We start from the raw sequence: 27,442 nt of genomic DNA, 5'->3' as shown, positions 1-27,442 counted from the left end.
GGGGACGGTGCGTGCTCCAAAGGACCAGGGGACTCCCGCCTGAGGAGCTGGATTTCCGAGTGAGGAAAGGTTTCCTGAGTGAGAAGAGGGGCTCTTATGGGATGGGGGCCCAGTTTGAAGGGGGCTGTGTGTAGTTCCGGGGAAAACCTTGTGAAGGGAGCTCTGAGATGGGGGCCATTTATCAAAGGAGGCTCTATCCACTCCTGGAGGTGAGAAGTAATCTAGGAGAAGGGCCTGAACACACCTAAGGACTCCCGGAGATGCCTGGAGGCCTAAGGAGAGTCCCGGCAGGTGGCAGGAGGCGGACTCCAGGTGTCCTGGAGAGGAGGAGGTCCATACAGATGGGCCCTAGCTGTAGCATGCCGGGGCGGGGGTTCAGCCAGTCTGGGCTGGGCTAGTGTCCCTTGGGAGAAGGCGCCAGACCTGGACTGTGAGCTCCGCCCAGCCGGGCCTGACGCGGGGGCGAGGGTCAGGGAGTGGTGGGTGGGGATCCAGCCTCACGATTCCCCCTCACCCCCCGCGAGTCCTGGGAGCCTGAGCAGAGGCACTCGAGCATGCGCAGAGGTGGCCGCTAGAAGGGGCTGCCCTAGGTAGTGGGGGCGTGGCTGCCCAAATTACCCCCAGTCTCCATCCCGCGCGGTTTGGCTTGGGAAAAGGAGTGTGCTGATGGGGTGCATTCTCTCTAAGGTTATGCTGGCTGGGTGCAAATTGAAATGGTCCCCTTCCCCATCTTGGGAGTTCTTACACTTGGCCCGGAAAACACTCAGTCACAATTTGCCAAGAATGGGTTGAGGGAAACTGCTAAAGTGCCTTGCCTTATTTTGCCACTTGGATGAGGAAAGACTTGGACCGATTCAATGGCGGGTTTTCACTAAAGATAGGTCTTAGGAAAGGTGTTTGTTACTGAAGGATGAAGGGCAGGGCCAGGTTTACCTGGAAGAGGTTGTCTGCCTGGTTTGCACGTTTCTGGTCCAATACTGTAGACCCAAGGTTGCCAAGCTAGCCTTTTGTCACAAATAAGTTGTTTGGGGGATGGACCCTGGTGAGTCCCAGGTGATAGCCTTAATTTCTCCTTGTTCATGAGCAATCAGGAATAAAGGAGATAAGAACAGAGGAGAAACTGAAGCTGGGTTTTTCCAAGAAGACTGGAGTCCCCAGGTCAGGTTGTGGGTTGGTGGCACTTTGGTGGAAGGAGCAGTCTAGACCTGGGAATCCTTTAGGTAATAAATATCTCACCTCCTTCTTCCATTTGATCTGGAATGGTAATAGGATTTTCATTTGGGACATGAATTTTATATCTGGTGGAAGAATTTTTTTCTTTTCTACCAGATCTAATCTCAAGGGAATAGCTTTTACCAACTCATTCAAGTCATTCATTCAGTGATCTGTAAGTACTTTCCCCCAAGCAGAAAATAACCTTATAAAGTCTGTAAAGGTCTTAAGGTGAAGTGCAGGGAGCTTCAGAAAATTACTTCCTCCTTCTCTCAAGTCCATCTCTCCATTCCAGGAACTCTCTTGGTTTTCTAGGCTGGAGACTATTTGCAACAACCTGTGGACTAGAGTAAGAGTAGGTCACAGAGGTTCAGATAGATTGCCAGGAGCTGACATCCATACCAGACTGCTAATGGTTTTATTCTGATGAATTCCTAATGGGTGCTAGAGTGATGAAAAAACTGACTTGTTTGATATAAGAAATAGGCTTTTAGGAAAGGGACTAGAGCTTGGTATTTGGAGTTGGCTGTAGCCTAGTGGGACAGGCTTTGCCTCATTAGAGGGTGTAATTGAAATTCATTATGGAAGCTGTGAATGGAGGCACCTTATTACTCCCCCTTGCTAAGCCCTGTCAACTCTCATGGAAGTTGGAGGACATAATACTCAAAACTGAAGTATTGTTGTTGGCTTCACTGGGCTTATGTTCAAGTGTGCCTTCTGTGCTCAGGTGTGTTCCAAGCACATAAATTGGACTGATTTATCTGTGGAACCAGCAAGTGTTTAGGCCCTGAAACAAAGTATATGTTTATTAATTAAATTGAATCACATTTGTGACATAAATTGTTAAGCACATAGTTGGATACTTAATACAGGTACTCTGTGTATACTCATGTGTGGACAAATTCTTTTTGGAGATATTTGCCTCTTAGTATTTGCTTCCTGATAGCTAACCTAGCCTTGAATTTGTCTTTTGAATAGGCAGTCTGCTTCTTGGGAGGTTGTGGGCCTCTGAACTGCAGGGAAGGAATCCCTGAGCCAAGCCTTTCAGCTCTGTTACTTTTTCTTCTTAGGGCTGGTTGGGGATGGGGGAGGGGGAGTGTCCTTTTCACAGCCCCTCCCTCCTTGCTTTTGTCTGCAAGGAAGGACCCCGCCCCTTTCCCCCAAGGCCCAAGCTTTGTCCTCTCTGCTGGGGCCCTCATCTGCATCACAAAGTGGCCGTCTGTCCCTGTCTGGGTCTGAAGGGAAGTGTCTCCCTTTCTCAGACTAAAAGCTGGGGGCAGGGTGAGGTGGGGGGGGAGTGGACTTTCTACAGCTGTGAGGCTTGCAGGGGGATGGGATAGGAGAGAGCTTACTCCTGCCTTCCCTAGTTTGGGGATGAGGGAGAGCTTGGGGGCTTTCTTGTTTTCCCAAAGCCTCCTTGGAGTAGAGGGTGCCTGGTGCCTAAGGCTGTCTGGTCTGTAGTACTATTTCTGGGGAAAAGAAGGCTTTGAGGCTAGAGTGTTTATTCCATCCCCCTTCAGTTCTACCTAGCCCAGCTCTAGGGATGTCTTTTCAGGGCTCCAAACGGTTATTCCGCCTGGGGGAGACTAAGGAGGTGAATGGAAAGTAAGAACTTGGGGAGGGGAAGGGTGTCTTATACCAGCTACATCTACCAGGGTACACGTCTGTCCTGTGCAGGATTTATAATTGTTTCTGAGCAATTTGCAGGTGTTTGTGTGTTGTGTGTGTTCTTTGTGGTGTGTCTGCAGATCAGTTTGTTCATTCATTTAATATCTGTATATTGAACACCTCCTGTGTGCCAGGCATTCACACAGGAGATTCAGCAGTGACCAGGGCAGATGAGCCCTGCCTTTGAAGAACTTACAATCTAGGGTAGTGAGGGGTATGTGTGTAAAGATTTTGTCTAGGTCTAAGTGAGTGTTTGGATGTGTATGACTAGAAAGTGTCACATTACGTGTGTGTGTCTGTCTATGCCTTGTGTGTAATTTCTGTTCACCTCTTTTTGGGGTAGGTGGCCAGGTGCTAGTAGTTAGCTTTCACTTCCCCGTGTAGCTGAGTCCTAAAGGCCTTTTGCCCCCAGGCTGGGTCTGCATTTCCAGTCTGCATTGTGGGGCTGGACTTGACAGGTGGCTAGAAGGAGACAGCAGTTTAACTCTGGGAAGCATGCCCCTCCCTTGAATGGTTCTGACCTCTTCCTGACCCCCCAGATGAGGATATGCACCCCCGCCTCCCCGCCAGCCAGACTGAAAGCAGAGCTCTGGTGATGGGAGGTTCTGGGCTGGCTTATTCATCTCATCTCCCACCTGAGCTGGTCCTCTACCAGCCAGGACAATAGTAACTCTAGACAAAGGCTTCTCTTAGGCTGTTTTTCCCTCCCTTTTCCCTCAAGCTAGAAAATAAAACTAGAGGCAGCAATCATGCTTGTGGCTAGAGAGGAGAAAGTAGTGGCCTTGCCCTAGCCCTTTCCCCAGGGTCCTATCTGTCTTGAAATTGATCCCTCCTGCTACTGTCAGGGCTCTCTATATGGAAGGAGCTGTGAACCGTGGAGACAATCTTGTATTCTCCTTCCCAGAGCCAGTATCTCTCCCTTCTTCAGCATTCTAATAGCTGCTTCTCTTTCCCAAGTCCTCTACTCTAGCTTCAGTCTCCTATATGCAGCCTGTCTTTATTCCCTAGCTTTCTCTTTTGAACTTTTTTATTGTTTCCTCAGTTGCAGCCTTGCTTCTTGCCCAAGCTCCTAACTCTAACCTGTGTTGCCCCAGCCCTAACTCTAACCTTCGTCCTTCCCTGGCTCCCAATTCAGGCCTTTTTCTGCTAACCTCCAGTCTGGTTTCTTGGCCAGCTCCCAACTTCAGCCTCTCTTCTTTCCTTAGTTTCCAAACTCTATCCTTTTAGCCCTTTCTCCTTTTCTGTCTCCAGCCTTAGCCATTTAGTTGCCTTAATCTTTTCTCAAACAAACACTGCCCCAACCCCCAACCTGGCCTTTTTAAAAATTTTCCTCCTGCTTACAGAGGAGCATTAAGATGATGCTGTTTTGTGTTTGGGATGGTGATGAATGAAGTGAGCACTTGCTACAGAGACTAGGGCATTCTTGGTCTGTTAGATACCTGGTGGAGGCATGTGTATTAATCTCATAGAAGGAAGGATTTTGTTACTGGGAGCCAGATTTATCCCCTCTACTTAACATGCAATAGGAACTTATTACATATTCACTTGACTTTAAGATAAACAAGGGTAATTTTCCTAATTGAAGAGAACTTTAAAAAAAAATTAGCCTGGGATGTCTGAGCCAGTGGAAACCCTCAGTTGGCTTGGGTAGGCAGGAAAGGAGCCCCCCTTGCACTCTCCTCCTGTTCTAGGGAACCTTGTGCCTTCTCTGATAGGAGTGTAAGGAGATGACTAGACTTTACCCTTACCAGCCTCTTTGTCTTGTAGCTGCAGGCGCATACCTGCCCCCTCTGCAGCAGGTGTTCCAGGCACCTCGAAGGCCTGGCATTGGCACAGTGGGGAAACCAATCAAGCTCCTGGCCAATTACTTTGAGGTGGACATCCCTAAGATTGACGTCTACCACTACGAGGTGGATATCAAACCAGATAAGTGTCCTCGCAGAGTCAACCGGTAAGTGATGCACATCTAAGACACCAAATACAGGAGTCTTTACTTTTCTGAGTCTCAGAACCTCGAAAGAGGATCCAGAGATGTAAACAAACAAACTACTAGAGGGTAGTATTACCAAATTCAACAAAAAAGCTTTTGAGGAAGAGATTCCAAGTAAGGAAAATATCATTGGATTTGGCTATTAGGACTAATTAGTACCTTTTGTCAGAGCAGTTTTATTAAAGTAGTTGGGCTAGTAATCTAATTATAGTGAATTAAAGAATATGTGGACGGTAATGTGGTAGGGATGGTGAGACCAGAAAGCTTTTCCCAGATAGCTTGGCAGTGAAACACGGGGAGAGAGGGAATATGTTGGCTAGAGTGGATTATAGGGGTCAATCAAGTACAGTGCCTAGCCCAGCCATGGGCAAACTACGGCCCGCGGGCCGGATCCGGCCCGTTTGAAATGAATAAAACTAAAAAAAAAAAAGACCGTACCCTTTTATGTAATGATGTTTACTTTGAATTTATATTAGTTCACACAAACACTCCATCCATGCTTTTGTTCCGGCCCTCTGGTCCAGTTTAAGAACCCATTGTGGCCCTCGAGTCAAAAAGTTTGCCCACCCCTGGCCTAGCCTATTACATTTCAATATTTGTTGAAATGAATGAATGAAAAGTTTTTAAGAATGAGACATGGATATGTTTATAAACTGAGGAGAAGGAGCTAGTGGAGGAGAGGTTAAAGGTACATGACAGAGAGGGGAAGAATGAGTGGGATGTCCTTGCTGAGGCAGGAGGACATTATAGGATACATAGTTGGAGTGATTATCCTTAGAGAGAAGCAGCAATATTTCTTTTTTTAAAAAAATTTTATTTTATTGCTTAAAGTATTACAAAGAGTAGTACACATGTGTTCTTTTTTTCCCCATTGACCTTCCCCCGGCCTCCCTACCCCCGAGTATCTGGCGTCCATTGGTTATGCTTATATGCATGCATACAAGTCCTTCGGTTGATCTCTTACCTCCCCCCCTTGCAATATTTATTTTTAAATTATATTTTATAAGTATTTGAAAATTATATACATACAATGTAAATAAATTTAAAATATTACAAAAAGAATAGTAGTGAAAGATTTCTCTTGTTGCCCTCATCTCCAGTGTCCTAGTCCCTTTCCCCAGAGGCATTTATTGTTACCATGTTTTGAGTATGATTGTTACCATTCTTGAGTATGCTTCCAGATATTTTTGTTTGTATATGCAAACATATATGTATAGAATATAGAATCCTATATACCTTGTTATACACCTTGTTGTTTTTCCTACTAAACAATATATTTTGGAAAATAAGAATATCAGTACATGCATATCTGCCTCATTCTTTGTTCAATAGGTATTTCATTGAATGTGATGTTATTATAATTTAATAACTCTGTTGAGGAACATTTAGGTTGAGTAAACTTTTGCTACAAAAATGAAACTGTATTAAATATTATTAAATATGTGTACATTTTTCACTCAAGTATGAGTGTATGTGTAGGATAAATTCCTAGGAGTGGATTTGCTGGCATAGACCATTTAAAAATTCTGAGATAATGCTAGTTTTTTAAAAGTAAGCTGTACCAATATTTACTCCCTTTAACAAGGTATTAAGAGTGCCTCTTGCCCTAGCTGGTTTGGCTCAGTGGATAGAGTGTCGGCCTGCGGACTGAAGGGTCCCAGGTTCGATTCCAGTTAAGGGCACATGCTCAGGTTGCAGGCTCGATCCCTAGTGGGGGGCATGCAGGAGGCAGCCAATCAATTATTCTCTCTCATCATTGATGTTTCTCTCCCTCTCCCTTCCTCTCTGAAATCAATTTTTTTTTAAAGTGCCTCTTCCCCATATCTGCACCAATCTAATATATTGTATTTTTTATCTTTGACATTTTGGTAAGTAGAAATTATACTTGAATTTAATTTTTATTACTTTTCCATTTTTTATTATAGAATTTCAATTCATATGAAAAATATTTATCTCATAATTTCATTCAGGGTTTGGCTTCCTTGTTTTTTTTAATCTTCACCGAAGGAGTTGGGATATTTTTCCACTGAGTTTTAGAGAGAGTGAAAGGGAGTGGGGGAAGGAGAGAGAGAGAGAGAGAGAGAGAGAGAGAGAGAGAGAGAGAGAGAGAAAGAAACATACATCGATTGGCTGCCTCCTGCTCACACCCCCAACCAGGGCTGAGGATTGAACCTGCAACTGAGGTATGTGCCCCTGGCAGGGAATCAAAGAACCTGCAACCCTTCGGTCTACAGGCCTATTCTCTAACCACCAGGGTTTGGCTTCTATATATATATATTTTTTTTTCTTTTTTAAATATATTTGTATTGATTTCAGAGAGGAAGGGAGGAGAGAGAGATAGAAACATCAATGATGAGACTCATTGATTGGCTGCCTCCTACATGCCCCCTACTGGGGATTGAGCCCGCAACCCAGGCATGTGCCCTTGACCAGAATCAAACCTGGGACCCTTAAGTCGGAAGGCTGACACTCTATCCACTGAGCCAAACCAGCTAGGCCTGACCTGGAATTGAACTGTGATCTCCTGGTTCATAGGTCGATGCTCAACTATTGAGCAACACCAGCCGAGCTGTCTTCTTTTTTTTAATGAAGTAACATCTATTAATAATAACATAAATTTCAGGTTTACAACTTTGTAATTCAGTATTTCTATATGCTATTGGGTGCTTACCACCAAAAGCCTAGTTTCCACCCATCACCATATGTTTGACCCCTTTATCCATTTCACTCTTCCCCCAACCCCTTCTCTCTGGTAACCACCAGTATGTTGTCTGAATCTATGAATTTGGTTTTGTTTGTTCATTTGTTACTTTTTGGTTTATATTCTATGTATGAGTGAAATCATACGGTTTTATCTTTTTTCTTCTGTCTTATTTCACTTAGCATAATACTCTCAGGATCCCTCCATATTCTTGCAAATGGCAATATTTCATCTTTTTATGGTTAAGTAGTATTCCATTATATGTCTATATCTATATACATCACACCTCCTTTATATATTCATTCATTGATAGACACTAATTGGTTTTTCAAAATCTTGGCTGCTGTAAATAATGCTGCAGTATACATAAGGTACATAGATTTTTTAAATTAGTTTTCATATTTTTGGATAAATACCCAGAAGAGGAATTGCTGGATTAGATGGTAGTTCTTAATTTTTTGAGAAACCTCCATAATTTAGTGGCTGTATCAATTTACAAAACCCTTTGTACATCTTGCCAACACTTGCTATTATTTCCTTTTTGATAATAGCCATTTTAACAGGTATGAGGTGATTGATGTCCCATGATTTTGATTTGCATTCCCCTAATAATTATTGATGTTGAACATTTTTTCATGTGCCTATTGGCCATTTGTATGTTTTCCTTTGAAACATGTCTATTCAGATCCTCTGTCCATTTTTAAATTCAGTTGTTTGTTTTTTTGTTGTTGAGTTGTATAAATTCTTTATATATTTTGGATGTTAGCTCCTTATTGGAAACATCATTTGTAAATATCTACTCCCATTTAGTTGGTTTCTTTTTTGTTTTGTTGATGGTTTCCTTTGCTGTGCCGAAGCTTTTTAGTTTGATATAGTTGAATTTGTTTATTTTTGTTTTTGTTTCTCTTGTCTTTGAAGTGAAATTCACAAAAAGACCACTAAGACCAATGTCCAGAATTTTAGTGCCTATATTTTCTTTATGTACTTTATTGTTTCAGGTTGTAAATTCAAGTCTTTGATCCGTTTTTAGTTAATTTTTGTGTACAGTTGTAAGATAATTGTCCAGTTTCATTCTTTTGCATAATAATATCCAGTTTTCTGAACACCATTTATTGGAGAGACTTTCTCCATTGTATATTCTTGGCTCCTTTGTTGTAAATTAGTTGTTCATTATATGTGTGGGTTTATTTCTGGGCTCTCAATTCTGTTTCATTGGTCTGTGTGTCTGTTTTTCTGTATTTTGGTCTAATGAGTAAAGTTGAACATATTTTTCAGATGTTTAAAAATCATATATGGAAGGATGTTTCAAATCTGAGGAAAGAAAATGAAGAGGCTTGCATATATAAATATGATTGTATGCCTGGGAACTTGGTGGGGGGGACTTTGCATACTATGATTTACTATAACTCTGTTCAGACTTTTAAAGTTGCCCCTTTTTTTTTTAGCCTTTATTGTTGGGAGTATTACAGATGTCTCTCCCTTACTCCCCCGCATTGCCCTCCTCCATCCGGATCCCGCTGCTCCTAGGCCTTCACCACCGTATTGTCTGTGTCCATGGTTAATGCATATATACATATAAATTCTTTGGTAATCTTTTCCCACCCCGCCTCTCCCCCCTTCCCTCTGGAGATTTGTCATTCTGTTCCATGTTTCCATGCCTCTGGTTCTATTTTATTCATCAGTTTATTTTGTTCATTAGATTCCTGTTTGTTTATTTTGATTTTTTAGATTCAATTTTTGATAAATATGTATTTATTGCCATTTTATTCATATTTTTTATCTTTTCTTCTTTTTCTTCTTCTTAAAGAAGACCCTTCAATATTTCATGTAATACTTGTTTGGTAGTGATGAACTCCTTTAGCTTTTTCTTGTCTGTGAAACTCTTTATCTGACCTTCAATTCTTATCATTTTTTAAAAGTATATTTTTATTAATTTCAGAGAGGAAGGGAGAGGGGGAGAGAGAGAGAAACATCAGTGATGAGAGAGAATCATTGATCGGCTGCCTCCTGCACACCCCCTACTGGGGATTGAGCCTGCAACCTGGGTATGTGCCCTTGACCGGAATCAAACCCAGGACCCTTCAGTCTACAGGCTGATGCTCTATTCACTGAGCCAAACCAGCTAGGACATGACCTTCAATTCTGGATAGCTTTGCTGGGTAGAGTAATCTTAGTTGTAGGTCCTTGCTTTTTATCATTTTTCAGTCTCAATGTGGTTTCTTCTTTAATTCTCTAGTTGTAGGGCTTCCATTCAGCCAGATTTCAGGTGGTTCTCAATGATGGTTGTTTTCTGTATTTTAGTTGTAATCTTGATGTTGTGGGAGGATGCGAGTACCTCGTTTACCTATGCCGTCATCTTCTAGGGTTGCTTTTTGATAGGAGATAGAAATAGGTTCTGGTGTTAGGAGGTAGTTGAGAAGGTTTGACATAGTCTGTGAGGAATGGAAGTGATCAGGACATGAAAAAGATTGTTGGGTAGCACTGAAACCTAACTGGTTACAGTTGCTTCCAATATACATTTTGAATGTTTTTATCCAGTACTACTCAAAAGCTTTGGTTTAGAAAGTAAAGATGTCAAATGGTTGGATGGTTTGGGATTTTGAAGGATAGATGGATACTGTGGTATCTAAGTGGCAGAGTATAGAATGTGAAATCTAGAAAGAGATAACAATAGGTGGTGGGACCTAAGGGCTTCAGAGAGATGGAGTAGATGAGGTTCTTCTTCCACAGTTTATTCCTATCCTAATTTAGATCTCTTTCCCATCCATATTTTTTTTATTATCAGCTTGGGAATTGGAGGAGCCTCAATTCTATTCCTGATTCTGGATAGACCCTAAGATAAAAGCCTTTCTCCCCTTAGTCTCCCTCTTTGTTTAGAAGGCACTCACTCTTTTAGGTCCTTTAGGACCTTTAGTGATGTGAAGACCAGAAGCATCACATGGGAGCATGTTAGAAATGTAGAATTTTAGGCTTTGGTCTAGACCCACTGAGTTAGAATCTTCATTTTAATCAGAATCTGCATTTTAATAAGATCTCCAGATGATTCATATGAACATTGAAGTTTGAGAAGCACAGTGACAGAGCAGATGAGATTAAAGCTGCTAGGCCCTGGCTGGGTGGCTCGGTTGGAGCGTCGTCCCATACACCAAAATGTTGGGGTTTGATCCCTGGTCAGGGAGCATACGAGAGGTGGTCGATCAATGTTTCTCTCATATAGATGTTTCTCTCTCTCTCTCTTTCTCTCAAAACCAATAAAAACATGTCTTTGTATGAGAATGGAAAAAGAAAAGAGTAGCTGCTAGGAGAGAATGTAGTAGATGGAACATTCCCTGACCTTTTAATTACTTCTAAAAGCTTGAAGTGGTAGTCTCTCAGCTTCCACAGGCTGTTCCTGTCCCCACAGGGAAGTGGTGGAATACATGGTCCAGCATTTCAAGCCTCAGATCTTTGGTGATCGCAAGCCCGTGTATGATGGAAAGAAGAACATTTACACTGTCACAGCACTGCCCATTGGCAATGAACGGGTAAGGTGGGAGTCTAGACCTGTGTCAAGGGGTCTGGGGTGGGACAGAGCTCATGTAAGCCTGTTTCCAGTCTGGCAGTCCAGAGATCCCTTTCATTCTTTTGTGCTGAGAAAGTGTGTTCTAGGGTGAGGGATGGATAGGTGCTGATGTTTGTTTCACCTACTATATGTCTATCCCTGTTCTAGGCAGATTGAGAATAGACTTAAAATAGACCTAGACCTTAAGGACTTTCTGCTAGGTGTGGTTGAGAGAGACAGAAGCACTGAAACAAGGAGACTGAGCCAAGGTGGCTGGAGACTAAGCTGCATTTACTGTGAAGTTTTCATTGTGAGCTCCTATCAGCTTAAGGGACAGATTCTTAGCAAATCCATGGGGTGGGAAACAGTTGGGGTGGGGCAGGACTGTGAGAAAGCATTGACAGTCCTTCCCCTCTTTCTCTCTATTGAAGGTTGACTTTGAGGTGACAATCCCCGGGGAAGGGAAGGATCGAATATTCAAGGTCTCCATCAAGTGGCTAGCCATTGTGAGCTGGCGCATGCTGCATGAAGCCCTGGTCAGTGGCCAGATCCCTGTTCCCCTGGAGTCTGTGCAAGCCCTTGATGTGGCCATGAGACATCTGGCATCCATGAGGTACTGGGTATAGTTAGTATCTGGGCTACTAGCGGTGTCAGAACTGCTATGGGCATGGTGGGGCAGGGGCGGAGGGGAATGAGCACATACTAAGGTCCTACAGTGTGCTTTTCAAACAAAATATTCTTTGAAACCGTATCACATGCCAAGCAAGTGTGTATATACATTTAGATGGGTTAAATCATTGGTCCTGTCCCTTTTAGATATCTTTGAGCTGCACCCCATCTGTCCCTGCAGGGCAGAGAAAGGGTAGAGACTTCACAAGGTCAGTTACACAACTAGTAAAGGATCAGAGCTGGAATTAAAGCCCTGGTGTCCTGCCTTCCAGGCCAGGGCTCCTCCGTGCCCAGGATGCCTCACAGGGTGGGGGCCTGTGCCCGAGGGACCAGTTCTCTGCCTGTCCCTGCCAGGTACACCCCTGTGGGCCGCTCCTTCTTCTCACCGCCTGAGGGCTACTACCACCCGCTGGGGGGTGGGCGCGAGGTCTGGTTCGGCTTTCACCAGTCTGTGCGCCCTGCCATGTGGAAGATGATGCTCAACATTGATGGTGAGTGGGGAGAGCTATGGAGCCAGGGGCACCCTGAGTCCATTGACCGCACTCCCAGCCTCATCCCTCTCAGCTCTGCAACCATACTCCTAGCCTAATCCCTACGACCCTGTACCCCTCCCCCATCCCATAACCCTATAAGGAAGAGGGTGTAAAGAGCAGTACTTCCATTTATTCTGGAAGACAGAACCTGAGCTAAGCTATACCTACTCTGTCCCCACAGTCTCAGCCACTGCCTTCTACAAGGCACAGCCGGTGATTGAGTTCATGTGTGAGGTGCTGGACATCAGGAACATAGATGAGCAGCCCAAGCCGCTCACGGACTCTCAGCGTGTGCGCTTTACCAAGGAGATCAAGGGTGAGGACCCAAGCAGGCAGGGAAGAGAAACAGCCTTACTTTTTCTTTAGCCCTAAAAGAAAATCCCCTGGGGATATGTTCAGGGGAGAGGCCAAGCCTGGGAACATGAGCAACTCGTTTCAACCCTGACAAGCAGTGTGTATATTCTAGGCCTGAAGGTAGAAGTGACCCACTGTGGACAGATGAAGAGGAAATACCGTGTGTGTAATGTTACACGCCGCCCTGCCAGCCATCAGACGTAAGTTGACAGGGCTGCTAAGCTATACCATTAGTGGAAGAGGACAGATATTTCAACACACTCCCTTCACTTCCTCCCGTTCCACCACTGACCTTGTGAATAAGTCTTGGACTGGCCCTGTTTTTGAATAAGCTGTGGGTATTTGTCACCCCTGTCCCAACCTTCCCAGGTCCATTGATACTCTCCCTACCATTTTTGCCTTCTTGGTCTCCATCTTTCCTCCATGGGCCTTTGCCATAGATCAGGCATCTTCCTCTGACTCTTCCATCAGTTTGTAAATGTTAGCATCTCTTTCAACTTATATTTCCTCCTGAAAAAGAAAGCTCCTGGGCTAGACCTTGGGAAAGCCCTCACTGATTTCATCTACCTTCTTGACCTCAGACTATACTGGACTATGAGCACCTACTGTGTGTCAGGCTTTATGCCCAACACTGGAAATACAGATGAGTAAGGTCAGGTCCTGTTGGTTGTGGAACTTGCTACTCAAATCTTTGGCTTCTCTTTTGGAGCCCTGTATTGCCTGCTTTCCCAAGAGTGGCAGTACTCTAAAGAGGCTGGATAGTGATAAAGCCAAGTCTGGGGCTTCCATGGTTGTAGGTCTGGAGAGGTGGGAATCAGTCCTGAGCTCTGACACCTCCTTTCTTTCCTCCAAACAGGTTTCCCTTGCAGCTGGAGAGTGGACAAACTGTGGAGTGCACAGTGGCACAGTATTTCAAGCAGAAATATAACCTTCAGCTCAAGTATCCCCACCTGCCCTGCTTGCAAGTTGGCCAGGAACAAAAGCATACCTACCTGCCCCTAGAGGTGAGGCTGCCAAGTAATGGTTGGGCTGGGAAACAAGCATTGTATCTGCACACTGATCATCAGAGGTCTGCTTTCTATTTGTAATCTCTCATCTTCATTTTGAAGTTTGGGAAATTGACATTCTGAGAGATATGAGGTCATTCTGTGAAATGTAGGCCTCATTCTTACCTGCTAAATTGTTTTCTTATTTCCAATACTGCTCTCATGTTTTTAGGGCTGCCAGGCAGAGGTGAAAGCTGTATTTACTGTCTAGTAAGTGATTAATTAGTTTGTTCAGGACAGAGATTTCAAATACCCACATTCATGTCCTCTTAATTTCTCTTTCCCTGTCTTCTGAAGTTCAGGATGTGAAAAAACCTAGAGATACAAGTGTACCTTATTTTATAGAAAATGAAGATGAATGTTATTACCTACTAGTATAACATGAATCCTATTTTCCTAATGATCAATGTGTTCTTTTTAAAAAAGTTTTAGACCCAAGATTTGTTATATTTTTATGTTTCAACAGATGTTTAAAATCCTGCAATTAAAGACAGTAGTAATATTTCTTAAGTTATAGAATACAAATATGGAACTATAGGGCTGCATTTGGTTAGATAGACAACAGACAAAATGTCTACGGAGAAACTACTGCTGACTGCTTCATTGTCTAGTCCATTGCTACTTAAAGTGTGGCCAATGGACCAACAACATGGGTACTATACAGGAGCTCATTTGAAATACAGATTCTCAGGTTCCACCAGACCTATTGAATCAGAATCTGTCTTTTAACAGAATCCAAAGAGGATTCATATGAACATTAAAGTTGGAGAAGCACTAACTTAGGCTATTGTCTTACTTTGTTCCAGCAGCAGGAGTCAAATAGGACCAAAGCTCAAGCCTTCTGTGAGCCTCTGGGATTTCAGAGCTAACTAGAGGGAATTGGGCTGAAGAGAGAAGAGATCCCAAAACCCAAGAACTTTGACTTAGTTAATAGGTGCTGATGCACAGAAAGTGGGATGAAGGCAATATTTTCTCTGAGATATAAACAGAAGTCTTTAGGGATGATCTCAGCTAAGTAGATAGGCTTTAGATAATATCTACTACCAGTTGAGATTTGTTAGCAAATTGACATTACTTCTGTTTTGTTTTGTTTTTAAATCCTCACCTGAGGATATGTTTATTGATGAGAAAGAGGGAGTAAAGAGAGAAAACATTTCTCAGTTGTCTCCCATACACCCCAAACCAGGGATCAAACCTGCAGCTAGGTATGTGCCCTGACCTGGAATCAAACCCACAACCTTTTTGGTATATGAGACAATGCTCCAACCTACTGAGCCACCCAGCTGGGCAATATTACTTCTGTTTAAACAATACTTTCCAAGGTGAATAATTTATACACTGACTTATATTTCGACATTTACTATTGTTTATTTAACAAATATTTATTGGGCTCCTATTATGTGTCATATACTCTTTTAGGTGCCAGAATGGTAAGTGCTATAAGAATAATAAAACAGATTGAGGGGATAGAAGTAAGGGTGGAGGAGTTAGGAGAGCCACTTTAGTTATTGTGGTCAGGGAAGGCCTCTTAGGAGACATTTGAGCTGAGTCCCAAGTTATGAGATAGAATCAACCTTGTAACAGCCTGAGGAAAGAGCCTTCTAGGCATGAGGTAAATAGCAAGTACAAAGGCTCTATCTAAACCAGCAGGAAGCTTGGGTCTTTTTAAGAGATAGACAGAGGCCATAGTGGCTGGCATGTAGTATATGAGGGAAAAAGTAGTAGGAGATGATTTTAGGGAGAGGTTGAGGGTCAAGTCATGTAGGCTATATAGCCTGGTGGGATTTTTTTTTTTAAAGAATAGCTTTATCAAGATATAATTCACATACCATAAAATTCACTCTCTTAAAATGTACAAGTCAGTGGTTTTTTAGTATTTTCACCGTTATGTAATCATCACCACTAGCTGACACTAAAATATTTTTACCATCCCCAGAAGAAAGTCCATAACTATTATAGTCATTATTCCTTTGCCCCCACACTTTCCCTTCCACCCCTAGTAATCACTAATCTCTTCTGTCTCTGTGACTTTGTCTATTTTGGATATTTCATATAAATCAAATTATATAATACTAGAGGCCCGGTGCCTCTAGTATTATGGGGGTGGGAGTCCCTCAGCCTGGCCTGCACCCTCTTGCAATCCGGAACCCCTGCCTGACCTGCAGGGATCGGGCCTAAACCGGCAGTTGGACATCCCCCGAGGGATGTAGCAATACGCCAATCGGCAGGTGGCAAGGGAGGAGCCCGAGCCCGAGCCGGGCCAGCTGCACAGCACCGCTCGCACTCCTCCTGGCCCGCTTGCCACCATTGGAGAGCTACTTTACTACCTTATGAATCCAGTTTGTGCATATTGAGTTTTTTAGTGTTCAGAAGAGCTCTATACTGGGAGGTTTGGTAAATAAGTTATCCTGCAATTTATTGAGTTTATAGTGTTCTAGAATGGTACTCAGTCCTTTAAGTGCTTTATTTTATTTAATCTCCAAACAACCCTATGAGATTGTTACTGTTCTCCCCATTTAACATATGAGACTGAGCCCAGATCTGGTGCTGGATCCTTAGCTCTCTTTTTTCTTTTTTAATATTCAGAGAGGAAAGGAGAGAGAAAGAGAAACATCAATAATGAGAGAGAATCATTGATCGGCTGCCTCCTGCACACCACCTCCTACTGGGGATGGAGTCCGTAATCTGGGCATATGCCCCAACTGGGAATCGAACCATAATGTCCAGCTTCATAGGCCAACACTCATTCACTGACCCATACCAGGTTGGATCCTTAGCTCTTAATCACAAAATGGCTATTTTGTCTTTGGTATTGCACATGGATATTTTCCAACTTACCTGTATGCCCAAAGAATTTTGCAGTCCTCTTCCCAAGGCTGACAGCCAAGGTCTCTTCTCTTACTGTGGGACTCAGTATAGGATGGACTGAACTCAAGCCAGAACTAACTGTCTTCCTTGTTTCCTCAGGTCTGTAACATTGTGGCTGGGCAGCGCTGCATTAAGAAGCTGACCGACAATCAGACTTCGACCATGATAAAGGCTACAGCTAGGTCGGCCCCAGACAGACAGGAGGAGATCAGCCGCCTGGTCAGTGGGGCTGCAGAGAAACATGTGCTCGATTGCTCAGTCACTGGGGCCCCTGGTAGCATAGATGCTTTTCTGCCTTGGCAGGACTCTCGGGAGGACACACGTCTAGATTTGTTGCCTGGGACTCCATAGGACTGCTCTTGCTTCTTGACCCTGTAGCTACTTTGCTTCCTATTTCTCTTTCCCTTTTATCTTACTTCCCTATGTTATCCCCTCCCACTTTCATCATCTTCCACTTTCCCTCCTTTTTTAGGGCTATTTCTCGCCAGTCTCAGCTGCCCAGGGCATTCTACTTGGGACCCAGAGGGTGAGCATTATTGCCAAGCTGCTACTCTCCTGAGATCCCCTTCTTTTGTCTTGTAGATGAAGAATGCCAGCTACAACTTAGATCCCTACATCCAGGAATTTGGGATCAAAGTGAAGGATGACATGACGGAGGTGACAGGACGAGTGCTGCCGGCGCCCATCTTGCAGTATGGCGGCCGGGTGAGCAGGGTCAGGGCCAGACAACATCTCTGGGGCATTTTGGGAGGAGGTTGGGTTGTATAGCCAGGGGCTTTTGTTCCCCTACCCACCTGGCTTTACTGAGGCTCACCTGGGCGCCCCCTTTGCCTATCTCCAGAACCGGGCCATTGCCACACCCAATCAGGGTGTCTGGGACATGCGAGGGAAGCAGTTCTACAATGGGATTGAGATCAAAGTCTGGGCCATCGCCTGCTTCGCACCCCAAAAGCAGTGTCGAGAAGAGGTGCTCAAGTAAGGAGGACTGGGTGTATGGATAGCAGGGTGGGGAAAGGACCCTACAGTTGCCTATTTCCCTTATCCCTATGAGGCCAAGATTTGATCTATAGTATGCTCTTGCTTGGTGGTTCTCAACCTTCCTAATGCTGCATCCCTCTTATACAGTTCCTCATGTTGTGGTGACCCCCAATTTCATTGTTACAAATTGAACATAATTAAAGCATAGTGATTAATTAGAAAAACAATATGTAATTATATATGTGTTTTCCGATGGTCTTAGGCGACCCCTGTGAAAGGGTCGTTCGACCCCCAAAGGGGTCGCGACCCACAGGTTGAGAATCGCTGCTCTTGCTGATTCTTGACTCTGCTTCCTTGTGCTATCTGGCTCAAACTTCTATCTGTTCCTTTTCTGCCAATCTATGGTCAGAAGTTTTGGTAAGGAGCCCTATCTGTTCAGAGATGATTATTTCAAGGCATGAACCTCCTAAGACAGGTCTGAATTATTTTATTGTTACAATTATTAACATGGTAATAAATAATAGTAATGACTATAATGTTTATGCCAACATTTTACGTTTTTTAATTTCATCTTCATAGTGAGCAGGTGGTGGTATTTCCATTTTCAGGAAACTGAGGCTCAGAGAGGTTAAGTATCTTGTACAGTTTGCATATCAAGAAAAGTGTCAGAGTTCACAGCAAATCAGATCTGAGGCTTCAAAGCTTTCTTTCCTAATTGGAAACAAAAAAGAGTAGCTTATTCATCTGATCCTCTGAGGTGTCCTCTCCTGTGCACAAAATGTATTAGGTCCAAGTAACCTGAATTAGGTGAACATGAGTTGTAAAGGTCTCTGCATGAATAGACAGCAATGACAAAAGTGATACAGCCAAGTGGTTTAAAGAAACAAGTAAGGGGAGTAAGTCTTGAGTGAGTGAATGAGTAAAGTGGAAGAAATCAATGACTCTTCCCCTGCAGTCTTTTTTTAAAGACAACTTATTAGGATGTATTTCAAATATCACAAAAGTCACTCATTTAAAGTGTAAAATTTGGTATTTCTTGCCGTTTTTGAAGTGGTAGTTTCTTAATTCTATGGATCTGGGATGGGGTCAGTGTACTCCAAGGCTGAGGAAGAGTTGGAATTGACCACTTTGGACAGGTATGAGAATAATAGAGATATGTGCCGTGGTGGAATCAGCTGGCCTTGGGGTTTTCATAAGAATTATTTAAAGCAGCCCCTGATGAATGTGGGGACTCCAGCTGCCCTGCTCTCCCTTCTCCTTTTTCCCCTCACAGGTACCCAACTACTACCAATACAATTATAGTTTCTTTTTAGCCCCATTTAAGCCAGGCTTCTTCTAGCCTTGGCTTAGCATTGGAGGGCTGGCTGGTCCTTAGCAATATTAGAAAGGCTCCCAGCTCTCTGCCTTCATGCCTTTGTGTCATCTTGTTGATAGCTTTATTCTCCATGTGCTTCTCTGTTATTCCCATGTCTTTCCCTTGTCCCATTATTTTGACATTCAGTCCATAGGGTCAACCCTTAGAATTTTTCTTTCAGTTAAAGAAGTCCTATACTTCAGCCATATATCACTTTTAGCATAGGATTTCAAGACCTTCCCCATTCTAAACTTCTAACATTTTGTGGCCAGCAGCACTGAACATAATATCCCAAATGATCTGGTAGTAGGGAGAAGATTGGGACTACCACTTTTCTTGAAGTAAAGGCACACTATTAATGGAATCTACTAACACATTGGTTATTTTAGTTGCAGTTGGTTATTGCAATTTTAGTTATTGCAGTTGTATATAATGGAAGAGAAATGGAAAAAATACTGTTAATAGTTCATCAGAGCCCTGGCTCTTATTTACATGAAAAAATGGTTAGGTTATATTTCTTTATTCTAAGATTTATTTTGAAATATTAAAATATATATAGAATTATATGGCAGACACCCATGTATTCATCATCCCAAGTTTTATCTTTTTTTTAAAGTAGATAAAATATTATAGGTAAATTTTAGATTTCCTTTATATCCTCCAACCTGGTCCCATTCCTCCCTTCTGATGCAGCTACTCTCATGAATTATTGTAATCTTTCTATCCAATTTATACATTTTAAATACCTATATGATATAAATTATTTTATCTTTTTTTAAAATATATTTTTATTGATCTCAGAGAGGAAGGGAAAGGGAGATAGAGATAGAAACATCAAAGATGAGAGAGAACCATCGATCGGCTGCCTCCTGCACGCCCCCCACTGAGGATCAAGCCCACAACCCGAGCACATGCCCCCGACTGGAATCAAACCCGGGACCCTCCAGTCCGCAGGCCAACGCTCTATCCACTGAGCAAAACCAGCCAGGGTGATATAAATGATTTTAAATTTTACATAGCAGTATTATACAGTATTTGTCTTTCTTTTTTTAACTAAATATGTGAAAAATACTTATTTTCTCACTATATAGGTTTTTTAATCATATTGACATTTATACATTATATAATAGCATCCTCTAAACGAGGGGTGGGGAACCTTTTTCCTGCGAAGAGCATTTGGATATTTATAACAACATTCACGGTCCAGCCAATTGATGTTTAGCAACTTAAAAATTAGCCCTCTTTGTTCAAATTAAAATAAGGTTCCAAAAGCCCTGGCCAGTGTGGCTCAGTTGGTTGGGCGTCGTCCCATACACCGAAAAGTTGCCACTTAAAATTAGCAACTTAAAAATTAGCCTGCTCTATTTGGTCAAACATCTCACCTTAATGCCTTGACAGAGCCACACCAAATTATTTCGCAGGCCTTATACGGCCCACCCCTGCTCTAAACAATTTGCTTTTTTCTCTATTTGTACCTTATTACTTTTGATCTAAATGCAGGAGTCTCACAAATTAAATTTCCTGCTGTTCATTTCAGTCTGTAATTATATTTATGTAGCTTTTTATTTTTTTTTATTGCTCCAGTCAACAAAAGAGAAACTTTATTGAGGCCCCAGCATCATAGGGTTCAGGTAGAAGGCTGCCCTGTAGACCCAAGAAGTTGGTGGAGGGGCCTTATTCAACTTTCTTCTTGGGGCGCAGGTTGTTGGTGTGACCGCACTTCTTCTTGCGGCAGTTGACAACACGGGGGTGCAGGCGGGCATAACACTTGCGGCAGATCATCTTGTCGCAGTTGTACTTTTGCATGAGCTGGCGAAGGGAGGGTTCGATGATGCCACCCTTCAGACGAAGAACCAAGTGCAGGGTGGACTCTTTCTGAATATTTTAGTCTGAGAGAGTGCGGCCATCCTCTAGCTGTTTGCCCGCAAAAATCAGATGCTGATGGTCAGGTGGGATGCCCTCCTTGTCTTGGATTTTAGCTTTGACATTCTCAATGGTGTCACTGGGCTCAATCTCAAGGGTGATGGACTTGCCAGTCAAGGTCTTCACAAAGATCTGCATCTCTGCATCTGCTGGGGAGACTGTTCCTCTGCCTCATTTGTAGCTTAATTTTTAAAATCTATTGCATGTGTAACCTTTCTTCCAGCTTTACCTCCCTTTCCCAGGGTAAAGCCCTAAAACCAAAGGAAAGAGGCTTGTTTAATCTTTCTCAACCACAAAGAACAGGAGGGGAAGAGATAGCTCATTTTTACTGAGCATCCTCCTATGTTCCAATCACTATTGAAACCTTATTATATGTATTTTTAAATATATTTTAACTAGTGACCCGGTGCACAGATTCATGCATTGAAAGAAAATTAATTAGAAGGTGCCCAGTGGGGCAGAACTGGGCGAGATGGGCCAGACAAACCCCAGAGCCAACCTCCCGCGGTCCCTCCCTGGTGTCTGCGTAGTGAGCGGGGGCCCTCCAGCAGGTGGGGTCCCTCGGCCTGGCCTGTGAGGATCGGGTGAAACCGGCTCTCCAACATCCCCCGAGGGGTCCTGGTGTGCAAGAGGGCATTCTGCAAAGTTGCTGTCGTACAGGGTTGGAACGCAAACGCAAGTGTGCAGTAAACCAGATTTGGGGCCAACAGTGCCCCAGCAACAACATAACCCACGGCCAAAGGTGAAATCACATGGCCTTGCGAGGAATCGGGCTCCCTCCTCTCTGGTTTCAGGGTGTGTCACCCGAGAACCGCCGCTGCAGAGTCACTGCAGCTCAGCAGCTCCTGCATTGAGCATCTGTCCCCTGGTGGTCAGTGCACATCATAGCGACCAGTCAGATGGTTGGACACTTAGCATATTAGCCTTTTATATACACACACATATATATATATATATATATATATATATATATATATATAGATAGATAGATTTATTTTTAGAGAGAGAAGAAAGGAGAGGGGAGAGAGATAAACATTGATGTGAGAGTGAAACATCAATTGGCTGCCTCCTGCATGCCCCCTACCAGGGAACAACTGCAACCTGGACATGTACTCTGACTGGGAATCAAACTGGCAACTTTTCAGTGTATGGGATGATGCCCAACCAACTGAGCCACACTGGCCAGGGCTGTTGGAACCTTATTTTAATTTGAGCAAAGAGGACATCTGCCTATTGCTATGCACTTATAACAGCACAGGAATAATTGCTTTAATGGGACTTGGCGAGGACACTGAGAATTCCCACAGGTCCTTTCTTTGGGCTCCCTCAGCTTTCTGCTTGTACCATTGAACACAGCAGGCTCTATCTTGTCTTATTGAAATATAAATGTTTTAGACACTAGCTGTGATCATGTCTCATTTATTTCAGAATCTCTTAGTGCTTGTCATAGTGATAGGAACCTAAGATGGAAGCATTTGATCAAAGGTTTTAAAATGGGACTTAACTGCCTCCTGTCATGACCATATTTGTCCTGCAGAAACTTCACAGACCAGCTGCGGAAAATTTCCAAGGATGCAGGGATGCCCATCCAGGGCCAGCCTTGCTTCTGCAAATATGCGCAGGGGGCAGACAGCGTGGAGCCCATGTTCCGGCATCTCAAGAACACGTACTCTGGACTACAGCTCATTATTGTCATCCTGCCAGGGAAGACGCCAGTGTATGGTACAGTTCTCTTGGAACCATGATAATGATGATAGCCCTCTTCTCATGATAGTTCCCTGGAAGCTCCAAGGCAGGATTCAGTGTGGATTCTTGGCTCTAGCCAGAGCTGAGCTGTTCCTTAATGTCACTGCTCCCCTTACAGGAGAAATACCGGCTTGTATGAGCCATTGAGTCATCCCAGGTCCTGCTTACCTGCTCACACTCCTTTCCAGTAACATTTATTGGAGTCCTCTGTGTGTTGGTCTTTATGCCAGGCTAGCTGGGCCAGATACAGAGATGGGTGGGTCCAGATTCCTGTTCTTAGAAGAGTATTGTCTGTTAGGATATAGTGCAGCACACCCAAGCAGAATGGGTGGTGGTTCTATTATTGCCTGGGAATTACTTGAAGTTTTGGAGAAGCTTTTTCTTTCTCCCTTTCTTCTCTTTTAAGAATAGGAATGATTATATACATCTTTGGCTCAGTACTTTTACTCCATTTTTTCTGTCTACTTCTTCTGCTTCAAATGAAGAGGTATCTCTCTTCTTACCTTACTCAACTTGTGTGTGCTTTTGTTTCTATGCCATTCTGCTACCTCTGGGACCTCATACCCTTTAAGCCTCCAACATCTTCAGATTTCCCATCGTAGAGCACTTTACCACAATCCACTATTTCATTTATCTTTTGTCATCCTATTTTCATAATCAAACTTTTTGTTGTTGTTAATCCTCACCTGGGGCTACTTTTTCCATTGATTTTTTTTTTTTTTTGAGAGAGAGTGGTAGGGAGGGAAGAGAGAGAGAGAGAGAGAGAGAGAGAGAGAGAGAGAGAGAGAGAAATATCAATGTGAGAGAGACACATTGGTTGGTTGCCTCTCACACACAACCCAACTAGGGCTTGGGATTGAACCTGCAACCTAGGTTCGTGCCCTTGACTGGGAATCACACCTGTGGCTTTTTGGTGCATGGGTGGACATTCTATATCACTGAGCCACACTGGTGAGGGCTTAATCATACTTTTGAATGGGTACACCTAATTCTTCACCAGCCATTTATACTTTGCCTCTTTCATCTGTTTTACTTCTACCTTTCTCTTAAACCTTCTCTGCAAAGGGTCACCTGTAATCTTTCTCAGTTCTTTTTTTTTTTTCCTAGATATTTTCTCCTGTCTCTTACTTATTTTTGTCATTACCAGGAGTGCCTGGTTATTCTCCAGATTTTTGTACTCTACCTTCCCTTTCTGTTTACGTTCTAGTGAAATTCTCATGCATTCAGTTGCTTCAGTCATCACTTATTATGTTACTAGGGGCCCAGTGCACGAATTTGTGCACCTTGAAAGGAACTGTGGGCCACAAGGCTGGAGTGGGCACAGGGATGGGTCTCAGCCCATCCTCCGTGCCCCCGCCCAGCCCCTCCCACCGCGACCCCCGGTCCCTTGTCTGCCGGGAGCCCTGCTCCTGCTGTCACTGCTCCCATGCGCTGACTGCGCCAGCCCCGCTCGCACCCGCTGACGGCGCAGAGTGATTCGGGCCGGCGCCAGCAGTGGGTGCGAGCGTGGCTGGCGCCATCAGCCAGTGCAAGCAGCAGCTGCTGCCCCGATCGCTCCTCAGGAACTGGGGGTGGGGGTGGGGGTGGAGGAGAGGTCCTTGGGAGTGATTGGGGCTGGAAGCCGCCGCTCGCATCCACTGAGGGTGGATGAGCGATCAGGGCTGGCAGCGGGTGCGAGTGGCGGCTACTGGCCTGGATCACCCCTCAGGAGCAGGGGGAGGTGGAGAAGTCCTGAAGAGCAATCAGGGCCGGCAGCCACTGCTCTCACCCGCTGATGGCATTGAGTGATCAGGGCTGGTGCCAGGTGCTGGCAGCAAATGCAAGTGGTGGCTTCAGCGCCAGCAGCAGGTGCAAGCACCGGGCAGGACCTTGGTGCGTGGGAGCAAAGAATTTTCAGTTACCACCAGAGGCTTACCCCGATGACAGTGACTGGCACTCCGCCTTGGTCTGGCGCCCCTGCTCACCTGCTCCACCATCCCGCCGTGGCCGATGCCCGCCATGTTCCATGCACACCCCCTGTTGGTCAGCACACGTCATAGCGACCAGTTCGGTTGTTCCGCCGTTAGGTCTATTTGCATATTAGGGTTTTATATATAGAGATAATGTATTATTAAAATCTTGATCCAACTCTTGATCTCTCTGCCTCTCCCATCTGTCCCTTTGACCTCTCTCCATTATTTTATCAAGATTTTATTTATGACTTACTGTGTGAAACATTCCTAGATCCTGAACACTTGGCAATGAAAGGAAATGCAGTCTCTGCCTGTACAAAATGTTTTGGTGGACCATCTCTTTAGTAGCTTGTCTTCTCTGTCTACAAGTAAGCCTTTTTCTTTACCTTTCTCTTCTGTGTTTTGCATCACAATTGCTCTGGATACCTTCATCCAGACTTTGGAGGCAGCCTGTCTTCTCCTTGCTTCAGCTCCACTTGTTCTTTTTCACAGTTTTAAGATATATTTCCTGCTCTCCACCCATACTTTTCAACTTAGTTCTAACATTTCTTCTTAAATCTTTCCAGATTATGTTATTGGATGAGACATTTTGTAGCCGTACTCCCCAAAAAATTTCATTGGTCCCCATTCACAAAATAAAAGATTTTCAGAGCCCTGATCTTAGTTTAACCTTTTCAGCTTTATCTTGTACTTTTCCCATTGCCACATATACAGGAAAGACCACATGTCCTGGAATTAGATAGAACTAGATTTTAATACCGGCTATCCCAGTTTACTGGCTTAAGCAAATTAACTAACCTTTCTGAGTCTCATGAATTAATTATATAAAAAGCAGCCTCTAACACAATGCCTGCCACATAGTGGATCAAAAATGTCAAACTCGCGGCCCACAACAAATATTTTTGTGGCCCAGCCCATATAATCGTATGTAAGAAATATTTTAATAAAAATTTCATAACTTAATTTTTACAATATCCTCTTATAAATAATTAATAATGAACTACAATGTTCGCTAATGACTAATTACTATAATCGTGTTGCATTCATTTTCCTTACTCGCCTTACCCAGTGATTCTCAACCTTCTGGCCCTTTAAATACAGTTCCTCATGTTGTGACCCAACTATAAAATTATTTTCGTTGCTACTTCATAACTGTAATGTTGCTACTGTTATGAATCATAATGTAAATATCTGATATGCAGGATGGTCTTAGGCGACCCCTGTGAAAGGGTCGTTCAACCGCCAAAGGGGTCTCGACCCACAGGTTGAGAACCATTGCCTTACATGCAGGCGCACCATTTCTCTCCACTAATACTACTAGTGAATATTTTAGCAGCCGATTGCCACGTCATTAGTTTTGGACTGACTTGTTTGGTGTGTGCAACAGGAAATATTTCACTTTTGGAGAACAAGAAAAATAGGTTTATTTGTGTTACGCTTATTAATTTGTGCAGTTATTCAGTGTCTGATAAGTTAATGTTCAAGAAAAAATATTAATTTTCATTAAAATGTTTTATTACACTATGTTAACGATTACTCATTTACTTCAGCCCTTTGTATTCAGCATGTCTATCGAAATAAACCTATGTTTCAATGAAAATTGAAACTTTTGTTTTTTTGCGGCCACATAAACTTAAACCTTGTTTATTTGGCCCGTGTTAGCCTTTGAGCTTGACATGCTTGTAGTAGATATTCTAAATGCTCATTCCTTGTCTGCACTTTCCAATATCTGGTTTTGCTCACATCATTTGCCTCTGCCTAAAATATCTACTTTTTATCCTCCACCTTACCCTTAAAATTCTCTCCATCTTTCAAGTCCCAGTTTAAATGTACTTAATTCTCTCTTTTTTTTTATTAAATCTTTATTGTTCAGATTACATTTGTTCCTCTTTTTTTCCCCCCCATAACTCCCCTCCTCCCAGTTCCCGCCCCACCCTCAGCCCTCACTCCCCACCCACTGTCCTCATCCATAGGTGCACGATTTTTGTCCAGTCTCTTCCCACATCTCCCATTCCCCTTTCCCCCCCAAGAATAGTCAGTCCATTCCCTTTCTATGTCCCTGATTCATTATAATCACCAGTTCATTCTGTACATCAGATTATTTATTCACTTGATTCTTAGATTCACTTGTTGATAGATGCATGTTTGTTGTTCACAATTTGTATCTTTACCTTTTTCTTCTTCCTCTTCTTAAAGGATACCTTTCAGCATTTCGTATAATACTGGTTTAGTGGTGATGAACTCCTTTAGCTTTTCCTTATCTGTGAAGCTCTTTATCTGACCTTCAATTCTGAATGATAGCTTTGCTGGATAAAGTAATCTTGGTTGTAGGTTCTTGGTTTTCAGCACTTTGAATATTTCTTGCCATTCCCTTCTGGCCTGCAAAGTTTCTGTTGAGAAATCAGCTGACAGTCGTATGGGTATTCCCTTATAGGTAATTGATTCTCTTTCTCTTGCTGCTTTTAAGATTCTCTGTTTGTCTTTTGCTCTTGGCATTTTAATTATGATGTGTCTTGGTGTGGTCCTCTTTGGATTCCTTTTGTTAGGGGTTCTCTGCGCTTCTTGGACCTGTAAGTCCATTTCTTTCACCAGGTGGGGGAAGTTTTCTGCCATTATTTCTTGAAATAGGTTTTCAATATCTTGCTGTCTCTCATCTTCTGGCACTCCTATAATTCTGATATTAGTGCTCTTGAAGCTGTCCCAGAGGCTCCTTACACTATCTTCGTATTTTCGGATTCTTTTTTCATTTTGCTCTTCCGGTTGGGTGTTTTTTGCTTCTTCGCATTTCAAATCGTTGACTTGATTCTTGCGCTCCTCTGGTCTGCTATTGGGTGTCTGTATAATATTCTTTATTTCAGTTAGTGTATGCTTAATTTCTAGTTGGTTCTTTATCACAGCATCGAGGGT

General features: G+C 43.3%; 1 protein-coding gene, 1 long non-coding RNA gene and 1 pseudogene across 3 annotated transcripts in view; 1 reads left to right on the top strand and 2 right to left on the bottom strand.

The window, feature by feature from the left end:
* Window positions 1–4,651: 4,651 nt before the first annotated feature.
* Window positions 4,652–27,442, top strand: part of LOC102434206 (protein argonaute-1) — a 39,521-nt gene continuing 16,730 nt past the window's right edge. The window contains exons 1-11 of one of the 2 annotated variants that reach the window (XM_006094166.3): window positions 4,652–4,831; window positions 10,975–11,095; window positions 11,544–11,725; window positions 12,136–12,272; window positions 12,496–12,630; window positions 12,781–12,868; window positions 13,525–13,672; window positions 16,682–16,801; window positions 17,165–17,287; window positions 17,424–17,557; window positions 22,375–22,559. In XM_006094166.3, coding sequence (XP_006094228.1) covers window positions 10,991–11,095; window positions 11,544–11,725; window positions 12,136–12,272; window positions 12,496–12,630; window positions 12,781–12,868; window positions 13,525–13,672; window positions 16,682–16,801; window positions 17,165–17,287; window positions 17,424–17,557; window positions 22,375–22,559 — 1,357 coding nt within the window. In that variant the 5' untranslated portion in view covers window positions 4,652–4,831; window positions 10,975–10,990. Of the gene's footprint in view, window positions 4,832–10,974; window positions 11,096–11,543; window positions 11,726–12,135; window positions 12,273–12,495; window positions 12,631–12,780; window positions 12,869–13,524; window positions 13,673–16,681; window positions 16,802–17,164; window positions 17,297–17,423; window positions 17,558–22,374; window positions 22,560–27,442 lie in introns of both variants that reach the window. The other variant, XM_023758511.1, reaches the window with a different exon arrangement.
* LOC106698049 overlaps window positions 18,097–27,442 on the bottom strand; it is a 31,969-nt gene continuing 22,623 nt past the window's right edge. The window contains exon 2 of the long non-coding RNA XR_001349337.2: window positions 18,097–18,271. This is a non-coding gene — a long non-coding RNA (uncharacterized LOC106698049). The remainder of the gene's footprint in view (window positions 18,272–27,442) is intronic.
* On the bottom strand, window positions 20,494–21,014 carry LOC102433899 (annotated as a pseudogene).

This window comes from Myotis lucifugus, unplaced genomic scaffold, assembly GCF_000147115.1.
Source record: "Myotis lucifugus unplaced genomic scaffold, Myoluc2.0 scaffold_131, whole genome shotgun sequence".
NCBI classification, from domain to species: Eukaryota; Metazoa; Chordata; class Mammalia; order Chiroptera; family Vespertilionidae; genus Myotis; species Myotis lucifugus.
This window is presented reverse-complemented; position numbering and strand designations above follow the sequence as displayed.